Source organism: Pyrgilauda ruficollis, unplaced genomic scaffold (genome assembly GCF_017590135.1).
Source record: "Pyrgilauda ruficollis isolate IOZ18807 unplaced genomic scaffold, ASM1759013v1 scaffold78, whole genome shotgun sequence".
In the NCBI taxonomy this organism is placed as follows: domain Eukaryota; kingdom Metazoa; phylum Chordata; class Aves; order Passeriformes; family Passeridae; genus Pyrgilauda; species Pyrgilauda ruficollis.
In genome coordinates this window covers 2,278,488-2,305,921 of record NW_024529710.1, presented here as the reverse complement: position 1 = coordinate 2,305,921, position 27,434 = coordinate 2,278,488, and the positions used below count along the sequence as shown (strand labels likewise).

The following is a 27,434-nucleotide window of genomic DNA, read 5'->3' as shown; positions in this document are numbered from 1 at the left end:
CCAAGCTTTTGCTCATTATAAACAAGAAAATTTAATATTGATACTTTGTGCATTCACTTGAAATTTCAGGTACAAAATGAAGCCAGGCTGCAGCACAAGTATAGCTGTTGGGTTAGTGGAGACAAGACTTCTCTTTAGCTAGGGGAGAAAAACACTCTGTCACTGGGACAAGGGAGTGCCTTGTCACCAGCAGCACAGAAGGGCATGAGTTTTCACTGAAGATCTTGATTCATCCATGTGTTTTCTTTGTATTTGTAGTGGCAGATATTTACATTGGGCATGTGATATTCTTGCTCTAAACATTGTTGGAAGACAAATAAAGAAACATACAATCCAATTTCCAAGGAAAAACAGAGAAGGAATCCTGCCTGAATGCAATTTCACCTCTTACACTGACCAGCTAAATTCATCTAGGGATTTTAAAACTGTAGGACATATATAACTAGCAGGATAAATAACTAGCAAGAGTATAATTTTTGTTTTAAACAAAAATACTCCATGCAAACACTCCAAATGTACTGGAGAACAGACATTCATGTTGACAGCTGAATCCTTCAACTCTGAAATCAATACATGCTTTGCTTTCTGCAGAAAGAAAAAAAAGGGTGCAAATGTAATACTATAGTAATAGTACTTGATTAATGTAATTAGAATAATATTATAATTAAAGACTCTATCGTATGATTTCTGCTCTTAGAATCTGATCTAATTTCTGTGAGAAATGCTCTTTTCCTATTATTGGGCTGTACAACAGACCAACGGTAGTTCAGGTCCATGAAGATCAAAAGAAAGGTTTTCAACAGAGCAACAGGCATCAATATCATTCTTTCATAGTTCAAATAACAGTGAAGGAAAATGGAAAGGATACTAACTGATCTCTCAGGAATATGGTACAATAGGAGGGATTAATTACTTAAACCAATGCTGTCTTTGTCACTTACTTCTCTCTCCCCTAATCTGCATGCAGGCAGCTTTAAAACTCACAGTGATAAGCCAGTTTCATTAGTCTTTGTTAACACTGTTTGTGTACCCGGGTTGAGGGTAGCAGACTCTGAAGTAATAGGACAGTATTCTGTCCTATTATTACCATATGGCTGAAACACAAAACACATTTCTTAAACATGTAAACCTCATTACAAACAGGATGCTCTGGGACTGTGGTTTGGGGTTTTTTTTATTAGAATTATATGAACAAAATCCTACTGAGTATGTTTTTAGTCAGGCCATGCCAAATGATCAGTGACTAACCAACAGCACTACCTCAATTTGACTGATAAAAGTTCAAATTAAATCTGATTAAAAGAAACCCAAACAAACTTGCAAAAATTTCTTTTCTATAAAGAAGATAAATTTTACCAAAAAGAGAAATGAAAAAGCTTTTTTTTTTTTTTTTTCCAGTAAAAAAAAAAAAAATTTAACAAAAAAAAAAAGAAAAAAAGAGAAACATTTTCCAAAGAGGCCTGAAGTCTTTTAGGGGAAGGCAACATATGACGCAGTTTCCACTTTGTTAGCTCCATTTAAGGCTGTGCTTTACAGTCTGGGTTAGCACTAAAGAGACACAGCAATTCAGTTCATCCCTAAGCACACACTTAACTTCCAGTGTGCAAAGGTAGCCTCAATTATTTCAATGAGAATGCTCCTTGCTCCTGTAAACAGTGCCATGCAGGAATGTTTGCAGAACTGTAGTCTTTAGTTGGTGATGTGCTTGAACAGCTTCACAATGATGTCTGTTTTCCACATCAGACATACTGCTGCTATTCCCTCACAAAGAATGAAAGTGTTAGAATGTTAAAGAAATAATATCAGTTAGGATTATATTCTTGGAATACTTTGCTATAATAATAATGATTTAATGTCCTTTTTATTGAAATATTATTTGCCTGACTTGCAGCGATTCTTTTGGATGAAATAGTTCTTCCTTCCTCTCTCTTAGATACTCTATTTCTATCTGGTTTTTAACACTAGATTTACTCAGGTCTGTTCTATACTACTGTGTTGGCTTTAAATCTTACTGGCTTTTTCAGATACACTTCATAAAGGTATATAAAATTATACAGTATTTTTGGTTATTTTGGTTTTGAACTGCTGAACAGCAGCATTTGAAACTCATTGACACTTGTTACAAAATCCAGCCACAAGTTACCTGAAGACAAAAATGCATTTGCCTCTTGACTTTTGTGCTCTTATTTAAATAAAACAAACTCCAAAATGTCTATAATATTACCCAGTGATACTCATCGGTAGATATTTATAATTTGAAACAACAGATTACATTGAAACATTTAACTGTTGTTACATTACTCAAGTATTTTTACACTATTTTTATTCTATGCCTTTGTTTTTCTGACAACAGGAAGACTTATAATCCCTTCTTGCAGTAATCAGTCCCACTATAAGGAAAGCACTGAGCTCTTTAAAGACTTCCAGCACAGCAAACTACTGCCTTTTTTTTTTTTTTTCATTAATTCATTATTTGTTAAATAGTCGAGCAGTAGAATTAAGTATGATATCAGTACCTGGCTACTTTATATTCCCAGTATGGTTATGGTCATTGTCTAATTTGTTGCTAAAATGTTTTCTGGGGTTGTTTTTGTGAAAAATTTTATGTTATAAGATATAAAAATGCAACAGGAAATCCACAGGGAGTAAAAGATTGAGAAAGCACCAGCACTTTTATGGCTGAAAACAATTCCATTGCAGCAGACCATGGAGATCAGAATACAGCTACAGTTTACCATAAACCTGCACCCTTTTTAAGCATTAGCATTACACTGCTTATATTAAAAATGAGCAATATGTAAAAATGTGGGAACAGAAGTGAAATTTCAGATTTTTCATACACTGCACATAGGAATTTTGGAATTTTGTGTCTCTTACTTCAGAAGATTCCAATGTGAGCTATCAAACTGCCCAGTAGTTACAACTAACCCTGTCCCACGACGAATTTTCTCTTTTAAATGTGGATTAATGAGAAAATTGTAACCCACTGCACATTTGCCCAAAAAAAAAAAAAAGAAAAAAAAAAAAAAAAGGCTTTGCTGGTTAACAACAAATCTAATTTTTGTCTCATTTAACAAATGGCATATGGAATTTTCTGAAAGGCATATGGTACTAATTAAACATGGTATGAGTCCTCCAGACAGTCAGTATACCCATGAGGTATCCAAGGAATGTTTCCCCTCAGTATACATTATCTGTGTATTGATTTGATGGTCTGATTGGATAAAAGCCTTGGTAGCAAACAATGTCTAAGGATTTGGGAACTGCACTTCTATTCTTATCCATATGAACGCTGCAGTTGCCAAGGAAAACTGAGATAGTTAATAAGCAGGCAAATTAGGAACTAATCAGGACCAGTTTATTTTCATTCATTCATTAACCACTAATTTTGGTATCTATTTTCAATCTGTGTTTTTACATTTAGAGCACTGTTCTGTGATTCTTGTGCCAGAAACCATAAAGTTAAAGCAATTGTCCTGTTTTTTTAAGAGAACCAATAAACTAGATTTCGTACATTTTAATGACTAACAAACTACTAACAAACACCTAAAAGTAAGTTGTTTGATTGATTTTGAAAATTTTTATATACACAGTGTGTGTAAATACACTTTCATGTACCCAGCATCAATTGCACTAATTAAATATTTGTTCTACTATCTCAGGTAGGGTTCATTACTAACTGTAAATGTTAATCCACTTCTGTATAACTTTAATTCTCTTTTCAATTCAAAGATATCAGCTTCCTCTAGCATATAGTAGGTAAATTACTGAAAGGATTAAGAAATTGAATGCTGTGTTTGTTCTTTTTCATAATGACCACCTCAGGTAAAACTAACAGCAGCAGTGTATTCACACAGTCATTATTGGGCTTATACTATCCTAAGCAAAATAAAAAGTAAAATGGTTGAGTTGCCTGAGCTAATGTGAAAATGGTAAATGATCTTCTGTTAACCAGAGTATTTCTGTGCAGAAGAACATGAGAGTCTCAAGACCACTATGTCTAGCATCAGTGGGCTTTTTTTGAGACACTTCTTGAAGAGTAACAGAACAGCAGTTTGTGACTTGAAAGGTAGCACTGACTCCTTTGTAGTCCCAGTAAATTTCAGAGTAGTAAAAAAGACAGTGCAATTTCAATAGTGCTCTGAATTGGCCAACTTACTCAATCTACCACCACCTGCTAAATCTATTATCACCACTAACACAAAGAAATGAAAACTGCTTCCTAGTCTCCCAACAGCTAAATATGCACTCTGCTTTTGATAAGAAGACTTGAGAAAAAGCAGTGAGAGTTAAGTAGTAAGGGTGTCACTCAGTTTTAAAGCATCCTGAAATAAAGTCACCTGTGACTCTTACACCTAAAATAAGATGACACTAAAAATAGACCTGTAACATTAATAGCCTGCTGCAAAACAGTTTAACACTTAAGATACAAAAGCCTCTTGGCAAATGAAATATGGCAACTGAAGAATGAATTCTGTCATAATGTCATTTTTACACTTTCTGCACACTATGCTGAAAGGTGTAACCAGACTCTTACCTAACTACAAAAAACATTGTACATACACTTATCTTGAAGGCTCTACTTTAACAGGTGGTTTCAAAATATTTTCAAAGCATATGGAAACACTAAGTTTACCCTGTAAACTTAAGATCCTCTGCTCTTGACATGCTGGATCAATGAACTGAAAAGAGCAATAACATTTAAAGTGGCTGAATGCTCATTATGTAAAACAAGCTGCATTTTCCTGCTCTACCCACGTTATTTCTAATTGTGAAACTGAATAAGAATTGTGCTCTCTGCCTTACTGCTCTAAGATTTCAAATATCATTTCACTTTAAAAAAACACTTGCCCTTAGAGGTTTTTAAAACTGAAAAATTCATGCATGATTAACAGCATTCCTCACATCAAGGAGTCTCTCTTTCCTCCTGTATATTGCACCAGACATATTGAAAACCTACGTATCCAAGATATATACAGTATGCTAGATAACACTGAAAACCTAAATTCAGAAGAAGGCTAAAAAACCCAGATCAAATCAGCTTTTAGCTTAGGAACAAGATTTTTACACAGCTGTAGAACAATATTTGCAGGTTTGCTTTAATGTAACAAATTAACTCAGCTTCCCAACCCTTCCTTCCTGCATTTACATTTAATGCATTATGCACCAAAACAAAACAAAAAAAAAAAAAAAAACCGAATAGAGATTCTTTCAGCCTGACTATCCTGTCAGCAAAAATAGCAGAGAATTTTTCATTGATAAAAACAGAGAATGGAAGAAAACAGACCAACCTTCACAATGTACGTCACACCAGGTCCCAGGATCTTCTCACTCGAGTGCAGCCATCCTCGAGAGGATTTATTGACAAAACTGCTAGTTTGATTCCAATCTTCACTTCCCAGGTGCATTTCCTCTGACCGTGCTTTTTTCCCCATACTCATCTTGCTCACGTCCTGCTGAGAACACGAAGTGGCAGAGACAAGGTTACATGTGTTGTCTGAAGCCCCTGCTGCTGAACTAGAAGCACTCGAGCTTCCCTGCAATTTGGAGACAGCAAGCTCCTTTACTGCAGAGGAGAGGTTTTTGATACCCAAAAGGCTGCCCGTGCTAGAGAGTTTCAAGTGGGACACTTTATGGATGAGAGTACACAGGGTGGTGGGTCCATCTTCTTGGTCCTTGCGGAGAGCCTCTGGTGAGACCAGGTACGAAGGTGAAGCTGAAGTTGTAGCAACTGCTGAGACCTTGCTGTTCATGGGCAAATTGTGAATAATATCATCAACAGATGTCACAGAATCATTCCTGAAGCGGTTATACTTGGTACGTTGAAGCATGCCCTTCTATCTGCTTTCCTGCATATGTTCTGGCAAATCTGATGCCAATGCAGGAGATGCCTGTACTAACATAGCAAGCAATTCATAACGGCACAGAGGGTTAACAAGAGTTTAGGGTAAAAAAGAAAAAGAGTGTAAGCACAAATGAAAAAATGTATATTTTTAAGAAATTTCTTTTGGTTCCTTGTTAAGGTTGGGTGAAGTAACAGTTTTCTGTGACTGAGATCTCAGTCCTGCTTAGAGCTGCCAACTCGCTCACAGCAAAAGCATGACTCACACAAATGAGAAGGACCCTTTTCAACAAAAGGCTGTGAACACTGCAAATCACTTCCTGTAGCCAAAAAAAAAGGAGAGAGAAGAAAAAAAAAACCACATCCACCCACTTACAGCACACTAGCACCAATCAATTCTCAAATTCCCTTTTCCTATCTTCTCAAACAGATACTTCCTCCCAACCTTTAATTCTTATCCCCTCCCACCACCCTTTTAGTACCACAGGCAATTACCTCTAAAACTGAATTAATAGCCTTTATGAAACACCACACTTTATTCATCTGTTAAAATGTTCCACCTCACATATTTGTGAATCTATAAAGAAATCACAATTAGATAGCAAATATCTGGATAGTATTTGCATACATATAATCCCCCTCTCCTGCCCCTGCAGCAGAACACAGACACCTTATAGGTTTTCAGAACAGATGAACAGAACTAAAGACTATATACATTTTTTTCCATAAAAGCAGCCTAACAGTGCCTTTTTGTAAATGCAGTCACTCACAGAAACTGTTATATTCAAATTTTGACAGAGAAAGAAATCCTTCTTCCCTATTACTTCACAAGAACATTCTATTTTAATGCAGGAATTACGTAAGTACCTATGTGTGAAGAAAAGTATTTTTCTGATGTCCAAAAACAGGCTTAATAGACGTTTTTTCTCTCACAACTGATTTTCATTCCGAAGAAAGACATGAAGAGGGTCTTCAATTCACTGGAATGTTTGGTTCAATTCTGAAAAACTGAAAAAACCCTGAGAGAATATTAAAAAGGTAGCAGCAAACTGACACCCTGCAGTGAGAAAAAAAAAAAAAAAAAAAAAAAAAATTATTAAAAAAAAAAAAAAAAAAGCCTTTATTAAGAATGAATGTCAGTCACAAACACTTGATCTGGAGAAGCAGCAAAACATGCAGAAAACAGGTATTTCATTTCTCCTGCAATTTCTTTAGAAGTCCAAATGTGTACAGCATTGTGAAACACAGTGCCCATCACAAGTCATATGGCTTTTTCCTATAAATCAATCTGCCTTGCAAAACATTTTTGGATGTAGGACAACACACTGCATTATAAAAAAATTCAGACCAGAGAAGTTGCATAGTGCAAATTTTTAAAATAAATTACAAACTACAGCACACTTAAAGGAAAAAAGCCAATGGAATTCCTTCCTTCTCCCACGACAAAAGGCTGCAGTATACAAACTGCAAACACAGTGGAACAGCCGGCTTAAATACAGGTATATTCATGACATACTGAATTAAGTTAGCACCTCTTATCCCAGCAGTGATGAATAATGGCAATGTCCTAGTCAATGTAAAGCAGTTTTCTACTGATCTGCAGAAGAGCCTTTCATCACCACGCTGCAAACCTGCTACAGCATCCTCACAGCATTCATTCCTCTCGTCATCCTCCTAGCACAGCAACAGCAAATATACACACCATAGCCTATTTTTACGTGTCTCTACTGCCCAGAAAACCCTACTGCTCCCGAACGGCTCTCTTCATTAGAAGCGGCCAGCAGGACTGCAAAATGTGAATGAGACGCTGCGCGAGTGAATGAAAGGGCTGGCTAGCATCCCCACATTTCTGTGAATGAAGCGAGGCCTCGCAGCCTCTGCCAGGCAATCCCTTGGGTGCTCACCAGCCCAGCCAATACCAGCCGGCTTTGATGACTCATTCAGCAAAGCCTTGCTAAATAGTGGAAGATCCCATTTCGAGCACAGGCGGCACCTTTTTTGCTGCAACACCAGAAAATGAAGCCCGCATGTCAGCAGACGGGAGTGGGTCGTGAAGCCCCTGCGGAAGACAGGGTGTTGCCAGAAAAATGCCTGGGGTGTCCACAGGAGTAGCAGGTGAGGAAAACAGTGGAGTCAGATCTCTGTTTCTCCCCGACTGTGTTCATTCAGCCAATTCATTTACATCCAGCACAGGAACATGAATGTGCACATTTCGTTTGATATTCGATTGCTCTCTGTGCACCTGCAGATTCACAGATTTTACAGGTTTGTCTTCAGAGACCTCTGACAAAAACAAAACAAAACAAACAAACAACCCCCCCATAAAAATAAACACAAAAACAAAGCCAAAGCTCTCCTTGAAAAAAAATTGCATATACTTATTTCTCCCTTATTTACCCTGTTAGCACAGTAGATATTTAAAGGCAGTATAATCATCATTCCAGGGAATGGTAGGCAAAGGTAAAGCTAGAGGATGAAAGCTTCCCAGAGCACCAGCAAAAGGTCTAATTTTGAAACTTTCACTGGACAGAGAAATGCTTGCAAGGCATCCATTGGATGCAGAGCTCTACTGCAAATCTGACACTAGACACTGCAGAGAAGTAGAAGCCACTGAGTTACCCAGTGCTTGAAATCCAGTGCCTACTTCAGCGTCTGATCAGGAAACTGTGTCCCTTACAAATCCAGTCCGAGGGTAGGAGAACTACCCTCAACATTTCAAAACCTTTAAACATTTCAAAGCCTTTTGAACATTTCAAAACCTTGCCTTTTATAGTTCCAGGGACTAGAAACAGTACATAATTTTGCCCTGCAGGCAGCAGGTTCAAATCCAACTCCAGGAAATAATGAATGAAATTAGGAGACTCTGTAATAGGCACAAACTGCAATTTAAATTAGGATCTAGTTCATTCTAGCTATTGCCAGAGCATTTATAATGTCTTCTGCATTTCCAGCACTGTGTCTGGACCTTGCACACTGACTTTACCATGCCTGCCTTAAACAAGTTTGTTGCTACTATTATCTTGCAAGACAGCAAGACATTCAGAGCACTATTTTTTTCCTACTTCTATTTAGCAACCTAATGAGCCTTTTTCTTTTCTTCTTTTTTCTTTTTGCAGACCTGTGATCCAGACACTACAACACGATTAATAAATGGCCATGGAACAATTACTCCTTTGTTGACCACTAATAAAATGGCAGGTGGAAATTCAATGTCGGTAAGTGAAAAATAATATGTAATCCTAGAAATACATACACAGTGAGGGGGTGTACACTGCCTCTGACAAAATACAGCAATTCTTACAAAGTACTGGTAATTTTGGCATCTTAGACAATACTTTCTTTTTTGATTTTTTTTTTTTTGGGGGGTTTTTTCAGCTTTCTCATGGATACTCTTCTTACCCTAATTCAGTTCTTGTTTCATGTCCTTTTCTTCCTCCAAGCAGCTCTTAGGGGCTTATTCTTTGCTGCCACCTTTTTCCTTCTGTATCTAAACTACCTCTGCAGCCTGTATTTCAGAAGCTACTAATTTTTATTAATCACAAAGGGTAAGAAAAGAAATTATGCTGGGGGCATGATTAGAGGGAGAAAGTGTATTTTGCTGAGGTTTAAATGGTTTTAAATTGCTGCAAATGTAGGAGACATTGCCAATACACATGCCAAACCAGGTAGGATGACATGACCATCATAAAGAAGAAACACCACCACTATGTTCCCCAACCTATAGTAAAAAACTCTCCAGAATGCAAAAATGTGACTTCCAGTGATCATATTCAGAGAAATATTAACCATATAATCAGAGTTGGCAAAAATACCTCATTCCAGTAACACACTGTGGTCAAGTACATACTCTATACAACAAATAAGTGCTAGAAACTGTTGAAATTCTGCTGAAATATTTGCATTTTCAGAGTTGTTGCCTGGTAGCAGTAAAATTGCTTGCAGACTAAACTGAATTTAAGACAAATGAGAAAGACCTTAACTTTGGACCAAAAAAAACCTCCAGATGGAATTTGGGTTAGCTAAAAAGTTATAAGTTATAAGAAACACTGACTATGTAATCTATATAAATATAGATGTTGCCAAGAGTTTTAATACTTCACAAAATGTAGCCATAGGTCCTAAACAATTACTGTTGGTGTGATGTAATACTAAGCCATCAGCAAATTGCATGCTATTGCTTATATTGTAATATGATGGACACAAGTGTTAATTATCTGCGTTAGTAAATGTTCTTGGTGAATCTTCAATATTAAAAAATGGTCAATTCTTCAACTAAAAACATAGTATTTCTATAATACAAAGATTTCTAATATCCTGTGGGGACATTTCTTCTTTTGATAATTAAGAAGGAAAAATATCAGCATTCTTTGCACAACACAAGATAGACATACATCAGAAATCTCTTACCCATGTATTTATTAATCATCCTAATCCAGCTTTCTTTATGTGAGACAAACTCAGATGATGTAGTTAAAAGAAAATCAAGATAACTTCAGGATAAGCTAAAAGGCATTATTATCTAACCTTCTTAAGAAGTATGTAGCTATTTTAATTTTAAAAATTTAATGCCTAAACAATTCTATATGTTTTGTTTGTACATACCTAACATATCATATTCTGTATTCCTCTGTTTCTCTCATCTACCTGCACACAGAGCTCAGTTACATCCTACTGTGATTTCAATGGGGGCTCATCCCATAGCTGCAAGACTTATTGAAAGGCACTGTCCTTCCTGTCAGTGGCAGGACTATATACTTCTACTTCAAAACATTTTTCAGGAGCCAAAGCATAGACTGGGATCACATTGCTTAGGTTTTTTTTCCATAATGAGTGTTCGAGTTCAACCTCAGCTTACTGTCCTATGCAAAAAAACCCCTGAAGGCATGTAGGTAAAGGGTGCCATTTTCCTGTTGCAGAAAAACCAACCAACCAACCAACCCAAAATCAAGGAACACCCCCTTTCCCAAAAAAAAAACAACCTGAAACCAAAACTATTCTAACAAATTCTAGTTAATCTATTTTTAAAAACCCCAAAAAAACTATAAATTGCCCCCATCTCCCTTTCATCCTCACTCCTTTTCTTTCACTGGATGGATCAGAGTTTTGCTGTTTCCGTGGCAACATTATTGCTAAGGGTGGGCTGCACCAGGAAATGGGAGCATTATCTGTGGTTTTGCAAATTATTTCTCTGGAAAACCATACTGTTGAAATTATTACTATTCAAGATAAGTGATTATTAATCATTAATGATCAACTCCCAACTAAAATTACATCAGTGAAGTATAAAATCAAGGTCTCAAAATGTGCCTACAAATTTTTGAGCAGATGCTTATATTTTGAACCAGAAGCAGATCCTAAACAATGTTCAGGGGGCTGTTTTTTCTGTTAGTTGGAAATACTGAAACAATTTTTTCTAAAGACATGTTCACTCATTGAAATATGACATTAAATATTTGGAGAAAAATGAAACTTGTAATTCCTTCTGCTCCATTAGTAGTGCCTGAGCCTACTCTGAAAAGTTAACACACTACAAAAGTTCACAGAAAAGACGAATCTGAGATTATACCCAAATCTGAACATGACACTGAGCTTTTGTGAGGAAGGATCAGAGAGTGAAGTGTATTAAAATCCACAAACACTAAATCAACTCTTACAAACCCCCCAGTTTTAATTATTTCTTTCCTTCAGCTAGACACTGAAACCAGAGAATTAGCAGCAGTGTAACAGAACTGTATATCCTAAAAAACAGAAAATCTAAAGTTCTTCCATGTCTGTTTAGCTGCCTGCACCTACTGCAGACCTCTATATACAACAGGTCTTTTCCAACCTAAATGATCCTGTTTCTATGGTTTTTCCTCTTTCTCCCTGTCCCAAGCTTCCACCCTCTGCACCAGGAGTCTCACTGTAGCTGGAGCCTCACCCTAGAAAGGCTCTCTGCCCTAAGAAATACATCCCTGTCACATTTTCTTTTTTGTCCACAAACCGTGGCATGGTGTACAAAATGTACTGCATTGTGAATAATGTAATGAGAGGCCCATAACATGGTTCCATAATTTATTCATAGTGATGGAAATGATCCTTCTTCTGGGCACATACGCATTAATTTCCATGTGTCTCCAAGTGTTTCCATTTTAAACAATCAGAAAAACCTGTGATTTGGAGAAGAAAGCAAATAGCAATCTAGTTCACTAAAAAATTATGCAACAAATTATTTTGCTTTCTTATTCAAATATTACTTATTTGTTAACCTAGCACCTTTTCGGTTCTCATTCACGAAATGTATTTAATAATTCAATAGTTTTATTTTCTACATTGTAATAAGGTGTGTGGTTTTTAGTTTTGATAGGTTTTTTGAGTATTTTATTTTTATTTTGTTCATATCTTATTTCTCTATGAGTGGTTGGCAAAGTTGATGTTAAAAACCCCCTATATATGAAATCTGACTTCACAAATTTCTTATTGATTCCAAGAGGAGTCAAATTTCATTCCCCATTTCCAAATCCAAATGGAAGTCTGGGAATTTTAACTGTGTCTGACTTTTTGTACAAGATTTCTTAGGTTGTTTGCCACTTATAAAGTATATTTACTTTTATGAAAATGCAAATGGCTTTATTTATATTTTGCTTTTTAAAACCATGAAAAAATTATTTATTACTTATACAGTATAATATATATAAATATGTTCCTTACCACCACAAGAAAATTTATGCTCTAGTATCTACTCATTTGTTAGGATAGCTAAATACTGGCAAGAAGAGCAGCAATGAAAAGGATATGTAAAAAAATGCATAATGGACTTTGTTATAACTCTTGGCATCAGGAAGGGGTAACTATACCTTGTCTGAGCAGACAGCAGTCTATTAAAAAAATGCAGACTTTCCCAAACACATTAGTTTCCACTCCCCTAATTAAAAGATTATCATCAAAACTGTAAGAAACAAACACCAACAGAGAGTATAAATCCTTTGTCTTAGGTCACACATCAGGCCAAAATTCTGGCAGCACGTGTAGGATCTAGTGACAGCAGAGCTGCTCAGACTGCATCACCTTTGCCACGTTGCCACAAAGTGCACGCTGTGTGTGGCACCTGACTGAAGAATAAACTGTAGGGGAGTTTTGGGGGTTACTTTCAGCTAGATCAGTTCAAGACTCCAAATCACTTCAGTCATGAACAGTGAAGAGAGAGGAAATGAATTGCACAGGCCAGGACAAGTGTCTAATACCCACTCGCATCCACTTCACCCTGAAACAGAGCCCATTAACTTGTGTCACCAAACGGATACAGATGCTCTTGGCAAACATGGAGCTACATGCAGAGCCATTATTGATCAGCTTCAGTACTAAAAAATTCTGGCAGTTCTGCAGTAGTGGATAACAGCACCAGTGGAGGGTTATTCACAGCAGCACTCACAGCACTCATTCCCAGTGAATTAAAAATAAGGACTACTTCTGCATATTATAGATGATATGAACCACCATACCTGTTTATGATAATGATACTTGTTATCTGACCTGAAGTAATGGTTCACTTCTTTCTGGGTATAGTAAAATGAAAGAGGCATCTGCAAATGAGTATATACATGTGCAGGTATGCCCACATGCCTGCATGTATTAAGGATGCATTCTTTTCTTAGGTGGGTTGCTTTTCTTCCTTGCATTTGAGTTGGCCTACCTTAGATACAACAATACATATGGAAAGCAGGATGGCAAATCTGTGAAAGACATGATAATGCGGCAGGGCTGGATCGAGGGATTTAAACATCTGTTTAAATGTTCACTTAAATGGATTGAAGTTTACAAATTACATTGCTAGTAACGTAAGGAAAGGCACTAAGTGAAATGGCTGCAGATGTGAAGACCGAGACATTCTGTTTTAAGCTTCATGAACTGAAGCAGAGCAGTAGGGAGGCAAGCACCCTGAACTCTAAAAGGGACTCCAAGATTAAAAAATGTTTAGAATGGCAGAGAAATGGAGATAAACATGTGCCTAGCACCCTAGTGTCATACACAGCAGCCTGTATGCTTCTTTGCTGTAGCAAAAGTATATAGTAACTTTCTCTAGGTACCCTCAGAAAATGTGTTTTGTTTGCTCAAGCAGGGCAAGCCCCTGAGAAGCTTCAGTACAATTAAGGCTGAGTTATCACGAAAACTGTGGGTATTCTGAGGGTCAGCAGTTCTCCAAAGGACTTTGGGCATATGCACTAAGACCAGAGTTCAGTAACAGCAAAGACACGTAGAAAGGATGTACAGCAGAAAGACTGGAGCAAAAATATAGTAAGTGCTTGTACAAACAAGCAGAAACCAAAGCCCACGGGCCAAGCAAATGTAATTGACAGGTATCTAGGTCACAGGAGATATTGGAATGGGGAAAAATAGTCAGCTATGACAGTCTGTGGAGAAATCTTACATCAACAGTCCAATCTCAGAACTGCCCAGTGCTCACTTTGAATTGGGTTTCAATGAAGCCCTAGTGCCAGGATGAAGAGAGAGAGGAGAAATGCCACTGGCAGAGACACAAACACAGCTCACAGCTCCAGAACAGAGAGGGGAAAAGGGATGCTAAAACCACCAGACAGCCTGAAGTCTGCTATAGCAATAAGTAAAGCAGAAGGAAAAATCCTACCAAGTGCATTGAAAACAATCAGCCTTACTACCCAGCGGCACAGTAGTGCTGTTGTCTCCAGTTAGTTCAAGTTCAAGCGACAGCACATCTGAGGCTGACTGCACACTGTCATCACAGTCAGTGTTAGCATTGCATAGATGTTGATTGTCTGCTGTTATTATTCACTTTGACTAGGATATGAAAGAGTAAGGATCCATACTGTTATGAAATTATCATGTGCCACTGAAGCAACCTGTTACTTATCTATTCTAACAGTTATTACTGACCACAATGAACTGCAATTATCCTTAAACTAAGACTTTATTTTGAAAACTAGCAGCACTTATCTGTCTAGGACTACCAAGACAGTGTCATAGCAATGCTTTGTGCTACTAAAGCTGCTCCTCTAACCAAGTGCAAGAAACTTTACCAGTAAAAACACAACTTTGCACCCAACAGTGTGCAAATACTAAGCCTGCTTTTGAACAGCACCTTACCAACATATGCTTGGTTGGAATATCTAAACCAGAAGAAATCTGTTGTTTAGCTACAAGCATGAAGACTGCATGAAGCAAAAAATCCTTAAGTGCAATTAAATTGAAAACTCAACAATTAAGGCAAAAGTAAGTCTGCTACATAAAATTTTGTATCAGAATACATATACATGTCTGTAATGGAACACGTATACAGACCACCATGATGAGAGTCAAATGAGAGAACAGAAGGATGTTGGGAGGTTTCGGAATACTGATGCATAGATGGTAATGTTCCTGGACTGATACTCTTTCTTACCTTGCCAATAGCACTTTAATTTTGTGCTTACCTTTTTTTTGCCCAAAACAACCGTCGGGTTTTTTTAAGAAAAAGCAAAGGAATATTCTGCTAAAAAACCATTTCCTACATATACAAAAAAGCATAATCTATATTTAGTTGCTCTATTCTACATCTTCCTAACTCTTTCTAGTATGCAGATGGAAATGTGTGCACACAATTATTCCACATGAGCTTTCAGTCACACAAAACTAACACCTGCCCTCTACTGTCCAAGATGCAAACAAAGCTGGAAGGAGCTCTTCCTTTCTACAGAGCATATTCTCTCTAGAGCCTTAGCATCTACAGGTAGCTACACAACCTCCCAGCAAATCACACTCACAAATGCATTAAGGAGCATGAAAAACTTAAAGGCTCCTGCAAGGCCACACATGCTGGTTTTGACTGGGGTAGAGTTAATTTTCACCACAATGCCTAGTATGGGGCTCTGTTTTGGATTTGTGCTGAGTACAGGGTTGTTAACGGACAGATGTTTTTGTTATTGCTGAGCAGGGCTTGCACAGAGCCAAGGCCTTTTCTGCTTTTCCTATGGCCATGCCGCTGAGGAGACTGGGGAGGCATGGAGGCTGAGAGAAGACACAGCCATGACAGGTGAGCCCAACTGACCAAAGAGATATTCCAGACAGACCATATGGCATCATGCTCAGGATATAAAGTGGGAGAGAAAGGAAAAAGGAGGATGCTTGGAATGATGGTGTCTGTCTTCCCAAGTAATCATTAAATGTAATGGGGCCCTGCTCTGCTGGAGATAGCCGAACACCTGCCTGCCCATGGGAAACACTGAATAATTGCTTGTTTTGCTTTGCTTGTGTGCACAGTTTTTGCCTTCCCTATTTAACAGTCTGTATCCCAATCCACAAGTTTCCTACCTTTTGCCTTTTCAGTTCTCCCTGATCCCGCTTCTGGGGGAGTGAGCAAGTAGTTGTGTAGTGCTTGGTAGCTGGCTGGGGTTAAATCACAACACCATGTTACAGGCAGAAAGAAGTGAGTGTGGTATCTCATCAAAAAGTAAGACCAGAGTTTAAAAAGGCAGAAATGTCCTGCCTGTCTCATCTGTTCAGAAGCACAGAGTAATGACTAGCAATGCAATTTCTATTGCTGCTTCAGCTTTTTGTGCTCATGAAAGAAAGCAGTCTATAAAATTCATCAGTAGATAAACCATCTTGGCTTACCTTTGGGGTGGTCCTTTACAGCAGAAATTATCTCTCCATCACTTAAGGAAAAGAAGGGATATATACTGCCAGGAAAGGTGATGCACATGAAATATCAGCAGTGTAGGGAGGATCATATGTCTGGTCTTTCTGTAATTATGCCTAAAAAAACATCCTGTAGTTACAAAACTGCAAACAGATCAAAAGGATAGCTGAAAAAAAACCCAGGTAAATTCCTGTAACATAGATAATCAAAAATAAAGAGGCTGTTTCAGGTTTTCCCTTTTATCATTAAATTTTTATGTCAAGATTAAAAAAAATTGAAACTTCTCAGTACCGCAGATGCCCACAATCCTAATGATAAATAAGCACTGGGTTAAACCAGCAGAATCTTCATTTGGCATCATTAGAGATGTTACTGAACTTCACCAAATGAAAATACTTTTTAACAGCTGTTAAGTGCTTTTTTGGGAAATACTGATTTTCTAAACTATCATTAATTTGTTCACTTTAAATAGAACTTTGGCCAAAGAAAATTAAAAATAATTCCTACCATAAAAAGCATCTACCATAAAAGCCTCCTTTACACATACACCATGACTAAGAGATTCATGACCCTTTAGCCTGTTTTCCATTCCTTGGTTACCTCTGCAGCTGCTCAGTATCCTCTATCTGCACATCATTGTTAGATTGACAGCTAATGAAACCACTGATCAAATTCAGCCAAAAACTACAAAGAAGGGGAGGTTTGGAAAATGTTAAGTAACAACGCCCTCATGGGATAACCAGGAAGAGGAAAAGGTAAAAATATACTGATGTCTCCAGAGAGGGAGGCATCATAGTATTTGCCTGTATATCTTAAAGTCTAATGTTTTTAATAAACATGCTTCACATATTATCTGAGGTATTACCAGTATCACAAAACTTCACAGATAAATGTCAAGACACGAAGTATAACTCACGTGGTTAGCAGGAGTTGTTTTGCTGTCATTTAACTGGAGGAAAAAAATTTTGTATATGCCACAGAGCAGTGTTTACATTTGCGATTAAGAATCATAAACTCATTAATGATTTTCAAATATAAGTTTGAATTTTTACACATTTTCCTTTCTCTGAAATCCTAAGACTGTTTATAATGCCCTTAATGTATCTCACCAAGTATGTGAACCTGCCTGTCACCCACATCTTCACATCTTCATGCAGTCTGGGATAAACCTGTTACAAATTCTTAAAAGAGACACTTGAGAGTACCTCGGCACACCACCATACTTCAGCACACTTGCTTTTATTACAGTTATCTCATCTAATAACTCTCATGCTAACACTCAAAAATTTTAGATCTGAGTTTGCCAAGTTCCACATACAAAAGCAATTAGAACCAGTTCAGTTAATCCTTCAGACATTCATCTCACCATGATCATGATTATTGTCCCTAGATAGAATATACATCACATGATTTCTCACTAGTTAGGCAAACTTCAACCACTGGTCCAAATGTTCAGCTGCACATTCATTTCAATAGAACTAAATATGATGCAATTTGAAGTTTACCAACTGGCTTGAAGTGAGCTTAACAGTTAACAATTCCTAGAACAAAACACTAAAAGGAGCTGGTGTTAGTATCTCCTCTATTCTTCTGTTTAACACAAGGAACATGTCTTCTGTGAGTGAATTCTTCATTAGACTAGTCAGTTACTTTCAAGGAAAATAGCTGGTGTTTATTAAAACTTCAGAGAGGCTGTCACAACTCTGGGCAAATAGCTGCTGTAATCAGTCACCCAATTGCTTACTGTAAGCAAAAGCACAAAAGAAAACCACAGCACATTACACTTTTGAGTCTGTTCCTAGCATGGGGAGATAAGGTCAGTATTAGATATAGTTTTCCTGGGTAATTCTTAAGGCTTAAATCAATCATTAGTAGCTACCAGTGCTGGGCACACTCCTACATTATGCAGTCTGATGATGCAGACAGATTTGCTCCCACCTGCTGTGATTCATGCAGTCCAGCCAGATAATACACTAGCATTATTCAACAAGCTGCAGCAAGGTGGTCTAATATTGTCCTTTCTGGAATTGCCTTCTAAAATACAGCCACATAATATTTTTAGCATTAAAAAAGTCAAATGAAAAAAATTATCAGTTTCTTTGGTGATCTTGCACTCAGAGCAAGGAGAAAAAATATGTTTGTAGATTGAATTATATATATATATATACACACATGCACACATATGCTTTTCTCCCTTTCTCTGTCTCTAGCTAGTATAAAGAAGTTACAGTTTATTTCCAAGGCTGTTTCTCCTCTTAGCTATACTGATTCCTACTATGCCTGTAGTTTTGCTTTAATTTGAATATATTTGGTAAAGACCAAGTAGCAAATGCTGCGGGTATCTTACGTAATTCACTTTTTTCCTCATCACTATGCAATACTGCCTGATGAGAAACCATGCACATATTTTGGCTTATTAATTAATGTTGCTTCCCCCAATTCTCTCCTGAAAATATATTTCCATTGCAGAATGCCTGTGTCAGTATTTAGAGCATACGACACACTTCAGACTACCTCTTGAAATTAGCTATTAAACCAACTTTAATTTAATTAAAGACAATATTAGATTAAAAAATATGCAGCAGTTAGGGATGCCATTTTTTTCCCTCTTAATTTGGAGTCCCATCACTTCAAAATCAGCATTTGATTCCATGAGACATTAGAGTGTACTTGACATGGAGATTGGTTCTGGTGTTTGTATGGTTAATTTGCTGAGTCGTGACTACTTGTTACTGTCAAATTCTCTCCAAGGATAAATAATTAAAGCTTCTGGAAGAATAAGCACACAGGAAGCAGTGGAGATTGGATGTACGTAGGTGTTGAGGGCATTAATTTTTATCCAATCGCTGAATAAAAAGCACATTATTCATGCAACCTTGTTCATTCACTGCTACGTGACCTGCACCACAATAGAAGACTGCAGCATCCAGTGCTGAATTCAAGGCATTCAAGGCAATGAGGAAAGGACTCCAACAGTACCAGCACACAGGAGCAAAATGCTACACTGTAGGTGTAGCATGCAGCCTTTGGTTAATGCTTTAGCTCTTATGACTAATGCTAGAGTGACACAAAAATGCTTTTTGTCACAGAATATTTTTCTTTGGGTGCAGTAGAAGTAGCAAATATTAGCCTTAAGGTAGAAGGACCTTTTCACTTTCTTTTCAGCATGTATCTCCCACATGTCAATGACAACTATCAGATAAAAAATCCAAACTCATAGCAACCAACAAATAAAAGAATTCATTAATTGGTGAAGCAAAACAAATGCAATGCCTTGTAGTAGCTGTGGTACAAAACTTTTGACACAAAGTATCTCAATAAAGTGAATGCTGAAAGGTGTAAAATCTACAAAGCAATTTTAGCTGTGAAGCTCAAAAAAGCCTGTTATAAGTTCCTGAAGGTTTTTAAAGCACAAGAACAACTCCCCGTTCCAAAATAGATTCCTCCACCTTCACATTGCTATTCCTGTACCATGTTAACTCACTACAAATTCTATCTTTGGCTTGATGCCTCATATGCCTGTTAACTAACTACTTTTACATGTAATTGTTTATTTGCTTGACTATTTGTATCACGTACAAAGGTGAAACTCAAACGAGACTCTAGTGAAAAAAAAAAAACTCATAAATCCTAAAAATTCAAGTATCTATAAACATTCATTAAGGTCCATGGTTACTGGAAAGCAAGGCACCTGCTAAAAGTGTTCATATCATCTCCCACAACAACCTACTCACTCTGGCATTTTTAAATACCAGATCAGTTACATCATTCTTAGTAGCAGATGTAACAGCTTCATAGCTTATATCCAAGCATAGGCACAGAAGATTTTAACTCTCATTTATAATGAAAAATAATGGTCTTTTAGAAAGGCTTGAAAGCTGCAGAATTCCCTAATGACAAATTTGGGTGTTTGAAATGTTATCAGAATAAAAACTCATTTTATTTTTACATAAAAACAGAACAATCCACAGATTTCAAGCATACAGGAATGAGGGAAATTAATTAGTTTCTTATCACAAACCAAAAAAGAAACTGAAAAAGAATCAAAAGGGACTTAAAAACTAAAATCCTTGTAATTTAAACATACAAATAATGTAATTTTTAAAAACATATATTTTATATATAAAATGCTACATCTGCAGAAAAAATGGATGCATGTGAGAAAAAGAATTAAGGTCCTCCCAGTACAAAAAGAGAAAATCATATCAAGGCAGTCAAGAAGGAGAAGAAAACGGAAACAGAAGTTTGTACATATATATTAATGGTTGTAATAGGACAAATTTAATTTAGAAGTAATTGGTAAATTTGACAATAGCAAAGTCCTCAAGGACACACATTAAGCAATTTGTTGAAAAATATGAAGTGTTTTATTCTACTGCCAGACTTAGCGAGGTTGGATAAGCTCTCAGAGTTGAGAATAGTCTTTTCAAAAGCACTGCTATCAGACACACTCAGGAAACAGCATGGAAGTTTGGATAGCAGGTCATTCCTCCTCTCCTGCACCTTTATTAAAGCTAAGGAGAGCATTGCAGAGCACATGAAGTAGGAAATTGAAAATGGCAAAGATTGTCCTTTGTGCTCTTCACTGGTCACCTTCTTCACTGAAACTCTAGTACAAAAATACATTGCTACAGGACAGGACAGGACAACATGAGATGTAATTAATCAAAAGAACATAAAATTATCCTGTGTCCCAATGATGTAGTACTAATGGTTACCATTGTTGTAAAACATTTGCCTTACATTTTGAAGGAAATTAATCAACATTGTGATAAATCATATTATATAATTAAACACTATTAATGCTGGGAACCAAGATTACTGAGCTCCTAGGTAACGTCACATTTGTATGATGTTAAGAACTGTGTGACATTACTCAGGAGAAAATAGCTTTCCTAATGTCAATAAAGAATGTAATATAATCTCCCTCTGCCGTTTCAAAATTGAAAAATGATTAACTGAATAGAAGAGTAACACAGGACTAATTCTCCATTTATCATGGCCAGGTCATAAAATGCTGGTCATATCCATGATAGGTTCATTTCAGGGCTTAGCTCAGGAAAGGTTAAATACTTGGGAAAAGGGCATTGCTGATACTGCTGTGAGACAGACTTTTTGACTGCATATTTTATGGAAAGAATATTCTCTCAATGTTCATGACATAGATTAAAAAAAAAAGAAAGATAAAGACTTTCAATTTTTAAAAACTGGCTAAGATCATATGACTTTTATAATTCATTATTGTCATTTGTGGTATTTGTGAAAATTCAGTTCCTAGATATCAAGAGGTAGACCAACATAAGCATTTTCTGAGCAACAAATAAAGGTGATGAATGAAATTTATGAATGTTTGCTTGTAAAGTTCAGATATGCCAATGAGAATTCAATGTGTTTAAAACAGCCACAGAAAGCTATCTCAAGTATGATTATGGAATCTCAGCAGGAATGCAACGTGTCCATAAACAGTACAACTGTTTTTATCCCGCCCATATATAGCACATGTTTCTGACACGTTAATATGCAGATTGCAGGTGGGAGTTTCCAGGTTCAAAGCTAATTTTTCCACTGAGTGGCATGTTCCCAAAATTCATTTTCAACCCACCTAATTTTAGACACTTAGTGGAGGCGCTAAAGTTAGAAACCAAGTCATCCTAAACTCTCTCTACAGGCTACGGAAAAATAGTGATAAAGGGCTGGTAAGATTTTACTGCAGCTGAATTACATTTAGTGAATGTCTGTTCAGTATTCAGACTGAAGCTATCTGCTTATTAGCAGATCAAATGTTTGAATATTGTTCAGAACAAACAAATGCCATCTAATCATTAAATAAGCTGTATACTTTCTCCCCTTATTCAATCTCCTCAATAGCTACTTCTGTGAACAGCAACTTGCTGGCCTTTTAATCATCATTCTTTCACTCTTTATTATCTTTCTAAACAGATAATTCTTCCTCCTTTCTCCTCTTGTTTCCTTAGGTAGCAAATAAGCAAAACCTATTCTCTAAGATAGTAGCACAACAGTGTTGGGTTATTTTTATAACTACAAGTGAATGAATAACTTGTCCACCTAATGGTTTAGATTACTTTAAAATTACCCTTAGCTCCCAAATACTTTGATCAGTGTTCAATAATTTTCTATTCTCACAGCCAAAACCTCTGCTGGAAGTCTGGGAAGGTATCATAATTTATCAATTTCACTCCAAAAAAGCAAAATCTGTCATAAAGAATGTGTTGACAGTCACAGTTAAACAATTTTGCAGGATGAAACAGTAAGTATTGGAAAATGATAATAGGAAAAGTAAGGGCATTTATTGCCTTTTGCATTTCAACAACTTAAAAATATGAACACAGGAAACCATGTAGTCAGTGTACATAATGTAACGATACATTTTTCAAACCAAATATAGTTGACTAAATCAAGGCAGAAACATAGGCTGCAACTGCAAAAATAGAACACAGGAAATGTGGGGGAAAAAAACCCAACAAACTCAAACCTACTTGAATTTTAAATGTCTTTATATATAATCATCTTCTGATTACTAAGTTTCAATACATACTTATTAAAACATTTGTTTCTGAAAAATTTTAAAAAACCAAAAGGCCATATATCCTGAGATTAAAAAAAATTATTCCTACAGTTTCAGTTCTACTTGCCATCATAGACACTCAGAAATCTATCTGTAGAGCCTTCCTCATTACCAGTTTCGATATTCTAGAAAGTCCATACATAAAATCCTCCAAGTATTTGCCTTGCATAATAAAGTATTTGTCATACATGCAATATACTGCTTTCATTTTGGGGAAAAAAAAAACCCATGAAACTTCTCCTTCTTTATTACATCTTATGAGAATCTGAGAGGGACCTCCACAATCAGTCATGCAGCAGACCTTGTTTTTAACCTGTGCAGGGCCCCACCACATTTACCAGAACTAACTGTGGATGTATACAGATACTATAAACATTATTATAAATACTGCAGAAGAGGTACTGTATTTTCTTACTTACATTGTGAGAAGAAAGCAAAACTTTTGGATGTGAAGTAATACATAAATGAATACATTAATTTTTTAAAAATATATTTAATGCAATTATAAAATGGAATGATATTTCAGTTCTCTTATGAAAATTCTACTGTTCACTATTTCCTAGGACAGGATATGCTTTGTAGAATTATCTAATACAAAGATGGGAACGAAGTAAATGCATGCTTCTCTAATTTACAATGTTTTTAAGGAGTCAGTTAAGTTCAGTGAAGCCCATTAATTAATAATATGGAAATAGTGCAAGATTACAGGACTTTTTCTCACCTGCTTTATAAGGCTTGTTTTAAACTCAGCAAAACAAAATGTCTATATTAATTTAAAACTCAACTGAAATCCTGCTACCATTATCTTCCTTCTAATTCTCATTATCTTCATTACTCTTATTTCAGTGACATATGCCATGCACAATAATAACAGTGTAAAAGACACTGCATGAAAACAGAAAGGAAAAAAGGAAACACCCACACACACAAAACCAAAAACAACTCATGCAAAAAAAACACCATAGCGACTTTGCACTCAAAGAAAATCCCATGCAGCTAAACCCTCTTGAAAGGATACCTGGAATGTACAGAAAGTCATGAGGAAGGTAAATGCACGTTTCAACCTATAGGCCAAAAAACAAACTTATTCACCCTTAGGATGTGCACATACTCTTTAGCATACCATTGAGAGAAATTCACTGACATCTAAGAATGCAAGAAATTTATGCATATAAGCAATCTCAAATCATGAATCTTCTTTCAACAGTAGGAAGAGTATGCTAATATTTCATACATACACCAAAACTGGGACTTAATACTCTACTCAGTACTGCATAGAACAGGAGAACACAGTATCTGCAGGAACAGAATTAAAGCTATGTTTTCCCTGATTTTAAAAGGAGGAGGAAAATTTAATTTAAAAAGCCTTTTCTGTCCCTGGCAATTATTTGCACTGGGAAAGCACTAGACAGTTGCCTTCCCAACTAATAGGTCCTGAGAGTATGGTTGCATGTGTGATTGCACTGGAGCACTCCTGATTGAATGACTAAAGAGAACTTGACCTCCTCCCCACTCATATTTTCAAGCTGCAGAAAGAGGCATTCTCCAATTATAAACAGGGCAGATTGAGATGCAACAATTGAATGGTAAGGAACAATCAGACATAGATCTCACTCAGAGTGCCACAAATATGACATTCAACCATCTCAAAGAAACTGTGTTCACGCTTACCAGATGCTAACACATCCATTTCATTTAGTTTTGCCTTCTGCACAGTGAAAAATATTGTAATTTTGTAGTAATTACTGTCAAACTCACAGCTCTAATTATATTCTGCCATTTTAAAGTGCTTGCATATGCATTTAATGCTTCCAAAGATGTCACCCTAAATACTGACATTTTCTGTTCATTCACAGAAGATATACAGCATAATAGCCAATGCAACAGCACTTTCATGTAAAACAAATCACCAAGGAAAGTAAGGTTCAAGCAAATATTTCTGCATTTTAAAATCTGAGGTACACTTACGTATTTACATTTGCATTGTTGCAAAATACCCAGCTTCTTCCTTTGGATCTGCTTCATGCAGCAGGAAGAACTCTGACAGCACCAAAATGCATGTTGAAGAACTGCTGAGTTTAAATTAAGCTTCAGGCTCTTCCCTTCTATATTTTGGTCATCATAAAATTGAGGCAAACACAAGGGCAAAAATAATTTGATACTCTTACTGTCTAAATTCTCCTGTGCTTTGAATTGCCATAGTAGGTTCAACATTTGGTTGCTGGATTGTACAATCCGTACTGCAATTTATACTCTTTAAAAACTTCATCTTGAACAACAGTTGGAGCAAAACACATCCTTATCCTGTAACAAGTTGAAACTGGAATATACAAAACATTCCCTACTGATAAAACCATATGTCTTCAACTAACATGTATTTATAAAAGCTCAGTCACATGACTGACTTTTTTTAAAAAAGCAACATATTTAAACATATTTAAAGCCTTACCACCTAACTTATCTCCTGGAAGATTCACAAAACTCACATTTTGTAAAGTACTCTGAAGGAGGGCAAAGTGCTATATTTTGGCAGTCATGAGGAATATGTGCTTCAGAAAATATGGGTGAACTATGGATTTTTAAGCAACTCTATCGGTCTTCAACTGATCTGTGAGGAACCTTGCTACCACTTAATAGCATTCAGGAAAATCTTTTCCTTCTTGCATCCCACCACATTTTCAGGAAGGAGCTGACTGCATTGGCAAACTAGTCCTATGACAACGTTAAAACTGTCACATTCCTAATTCCTACCTTCAGCCCAGTGTCTCCATTTTAATTTTACCTTTTGAGAAAGTACAATATTGAACATCCTGAAGGTTAATTTTTTCCACTTTTCCAGATATTGGATTGAAGACTTAAATAAGGGGATATAGCTTCAAGTTAATTAAAGGCTGTCATTTGTTGTGGCTAATTTGTAGTAATTGGCTTTGGTTATGTACTGATTAGATAAATGAGAGCACATGTTTAACTAACAGATGATACACTACAGGACTGTTTCCTTTAATTTATCATCAATCATATGGAACATTTTTTATAACAGGTTTATTTTAGCATTATGCCATTCCAAAATTCTTCTCTCAAGTATTTTTTCTCCCCTTGTGGTTCCATATGCTGATTGAAAAAATGTTAAAAGGTACCATGGTAACGCTTGCTATGCTATAAGACATACTGAAGAAAGTTTTCAGACTCCTCAGGCATAACTAAGACATTAAAAAATGCACAATAATGTCAGAAAAATACTCCAGAGATACTTTGCTAGTATCCAGAGATACTATTTTCAGATTTCATAGACTTGTTAATTATATATATATTTTACATTAAGAAATTATAATACACAGAGAGTGGGAAAGATGTCCCTATTGAAAAGAAATTTGGTATTTCACAATATGCAACATATTTTGTGGTTTAACATACAATTCAAATGCTCTCAAAGTATGAACTGGCAATTTTGAAGTCTAAACTTCACTACATAGCATCCAACTACTGACATCAATGATCAATGTCATCAAAAAACAAGTTATACACATACAGATTAATTTTGAGGGATGACAGGTTGAAAATTCAAAAGCACCTACTGGTTTTGTCTTTATGAGAGTCCATGTCTGTCATCAAAGACCTGGATGACCAGCTACACTGTTTAGTCTCCTCTTGTACCCTTAAAAATCAAACTAACCCTTATCTTCACTGGGGGCTCCCTTGCAGCAGCACAGATTAGTAGCTAATATCAAGCAGTGGAAAACAGCATGATCAAGCCAAAGCACTAATCCCATAGGCAGCCTTTCATCTCACAAGAAAAAGCACATATCTAAATCCATACTATGCTTGCACACTTCTGCCAGCTGGAGCCTACGGAGAAAGAACTCCATCTCAGGCAGGATAATGAGTCTGAGTTCACACTTATTATTTAATTTTCTTTCAATTGCAAACCCATCCCACACATAATAGTAATATATAATAGTAATAACACAGCATATTTCCAATGGGCCTAATTTCAGATTTGTTTTGCATTATGCATATGTAAAAAATGGTAGACCTCACAACACAAAGTCTCTGAAATCCACTTCTTAAATGAAATCCACTTCTTAAATGAAATGAACTGTTTCCTATCTATCACGACACAAACTCCAAGCATAACACTGCCTACCCAAAGCACAAAATTTTTTGTAAGCACACTGTGTAATACTGAGCCAAAAAAATAAGGTGACTTCATCTCAAGCAACAATTAGTTTATTCAGTGTCCTGAAACATACCCCCCTTATTCCCATTTTTATTTCTTGCATTTTCCCAAAACACATTTTTAAGTCCAAAACCAAAGTACATTCTCAAAGCTGTATACATTTTATGGCTTCTTTAAAAAGTACTGTTCCAGATTTATA

General features: G+C 36.4%; 1 protein-coding gene across 1 annotated transcript in view; it reads right to left on the bottom strand.

Annotated features, from left to right (window-relative positions):
• The window catches only part of SHC3 (SHC adaptor protein 3), an 86,745-nt gene that overhangs the window by 45,634 nt on the left and 13,677 nt on the right, over positions 1-27,434 (bottom strand). Inside the window, exons 2-5 of the mRNA XM_041486726.1 lie at positions 16,448-16,588; positions 16,145-16,219; positions 7,836-8,125; positions 5,292-6,850 (exon numbers count right to left, since the gene is read on the bottom strand). Coding sequence (XP_041342660.1) covers positions 5,292-5,831 — 540 coding nt within the window. The 5' untranslated portion in view covers positions 5,832-6,850; positions 7,836-8,125; positions 16,145-16,219; positions 16,448-16,588. The remainder of the gene's footprint in view (positions 1-5,291; positions 6,851-7,835; positions 8,126-16,144; positions 16,220-16,447; positions 16,589-27,434) is intronic.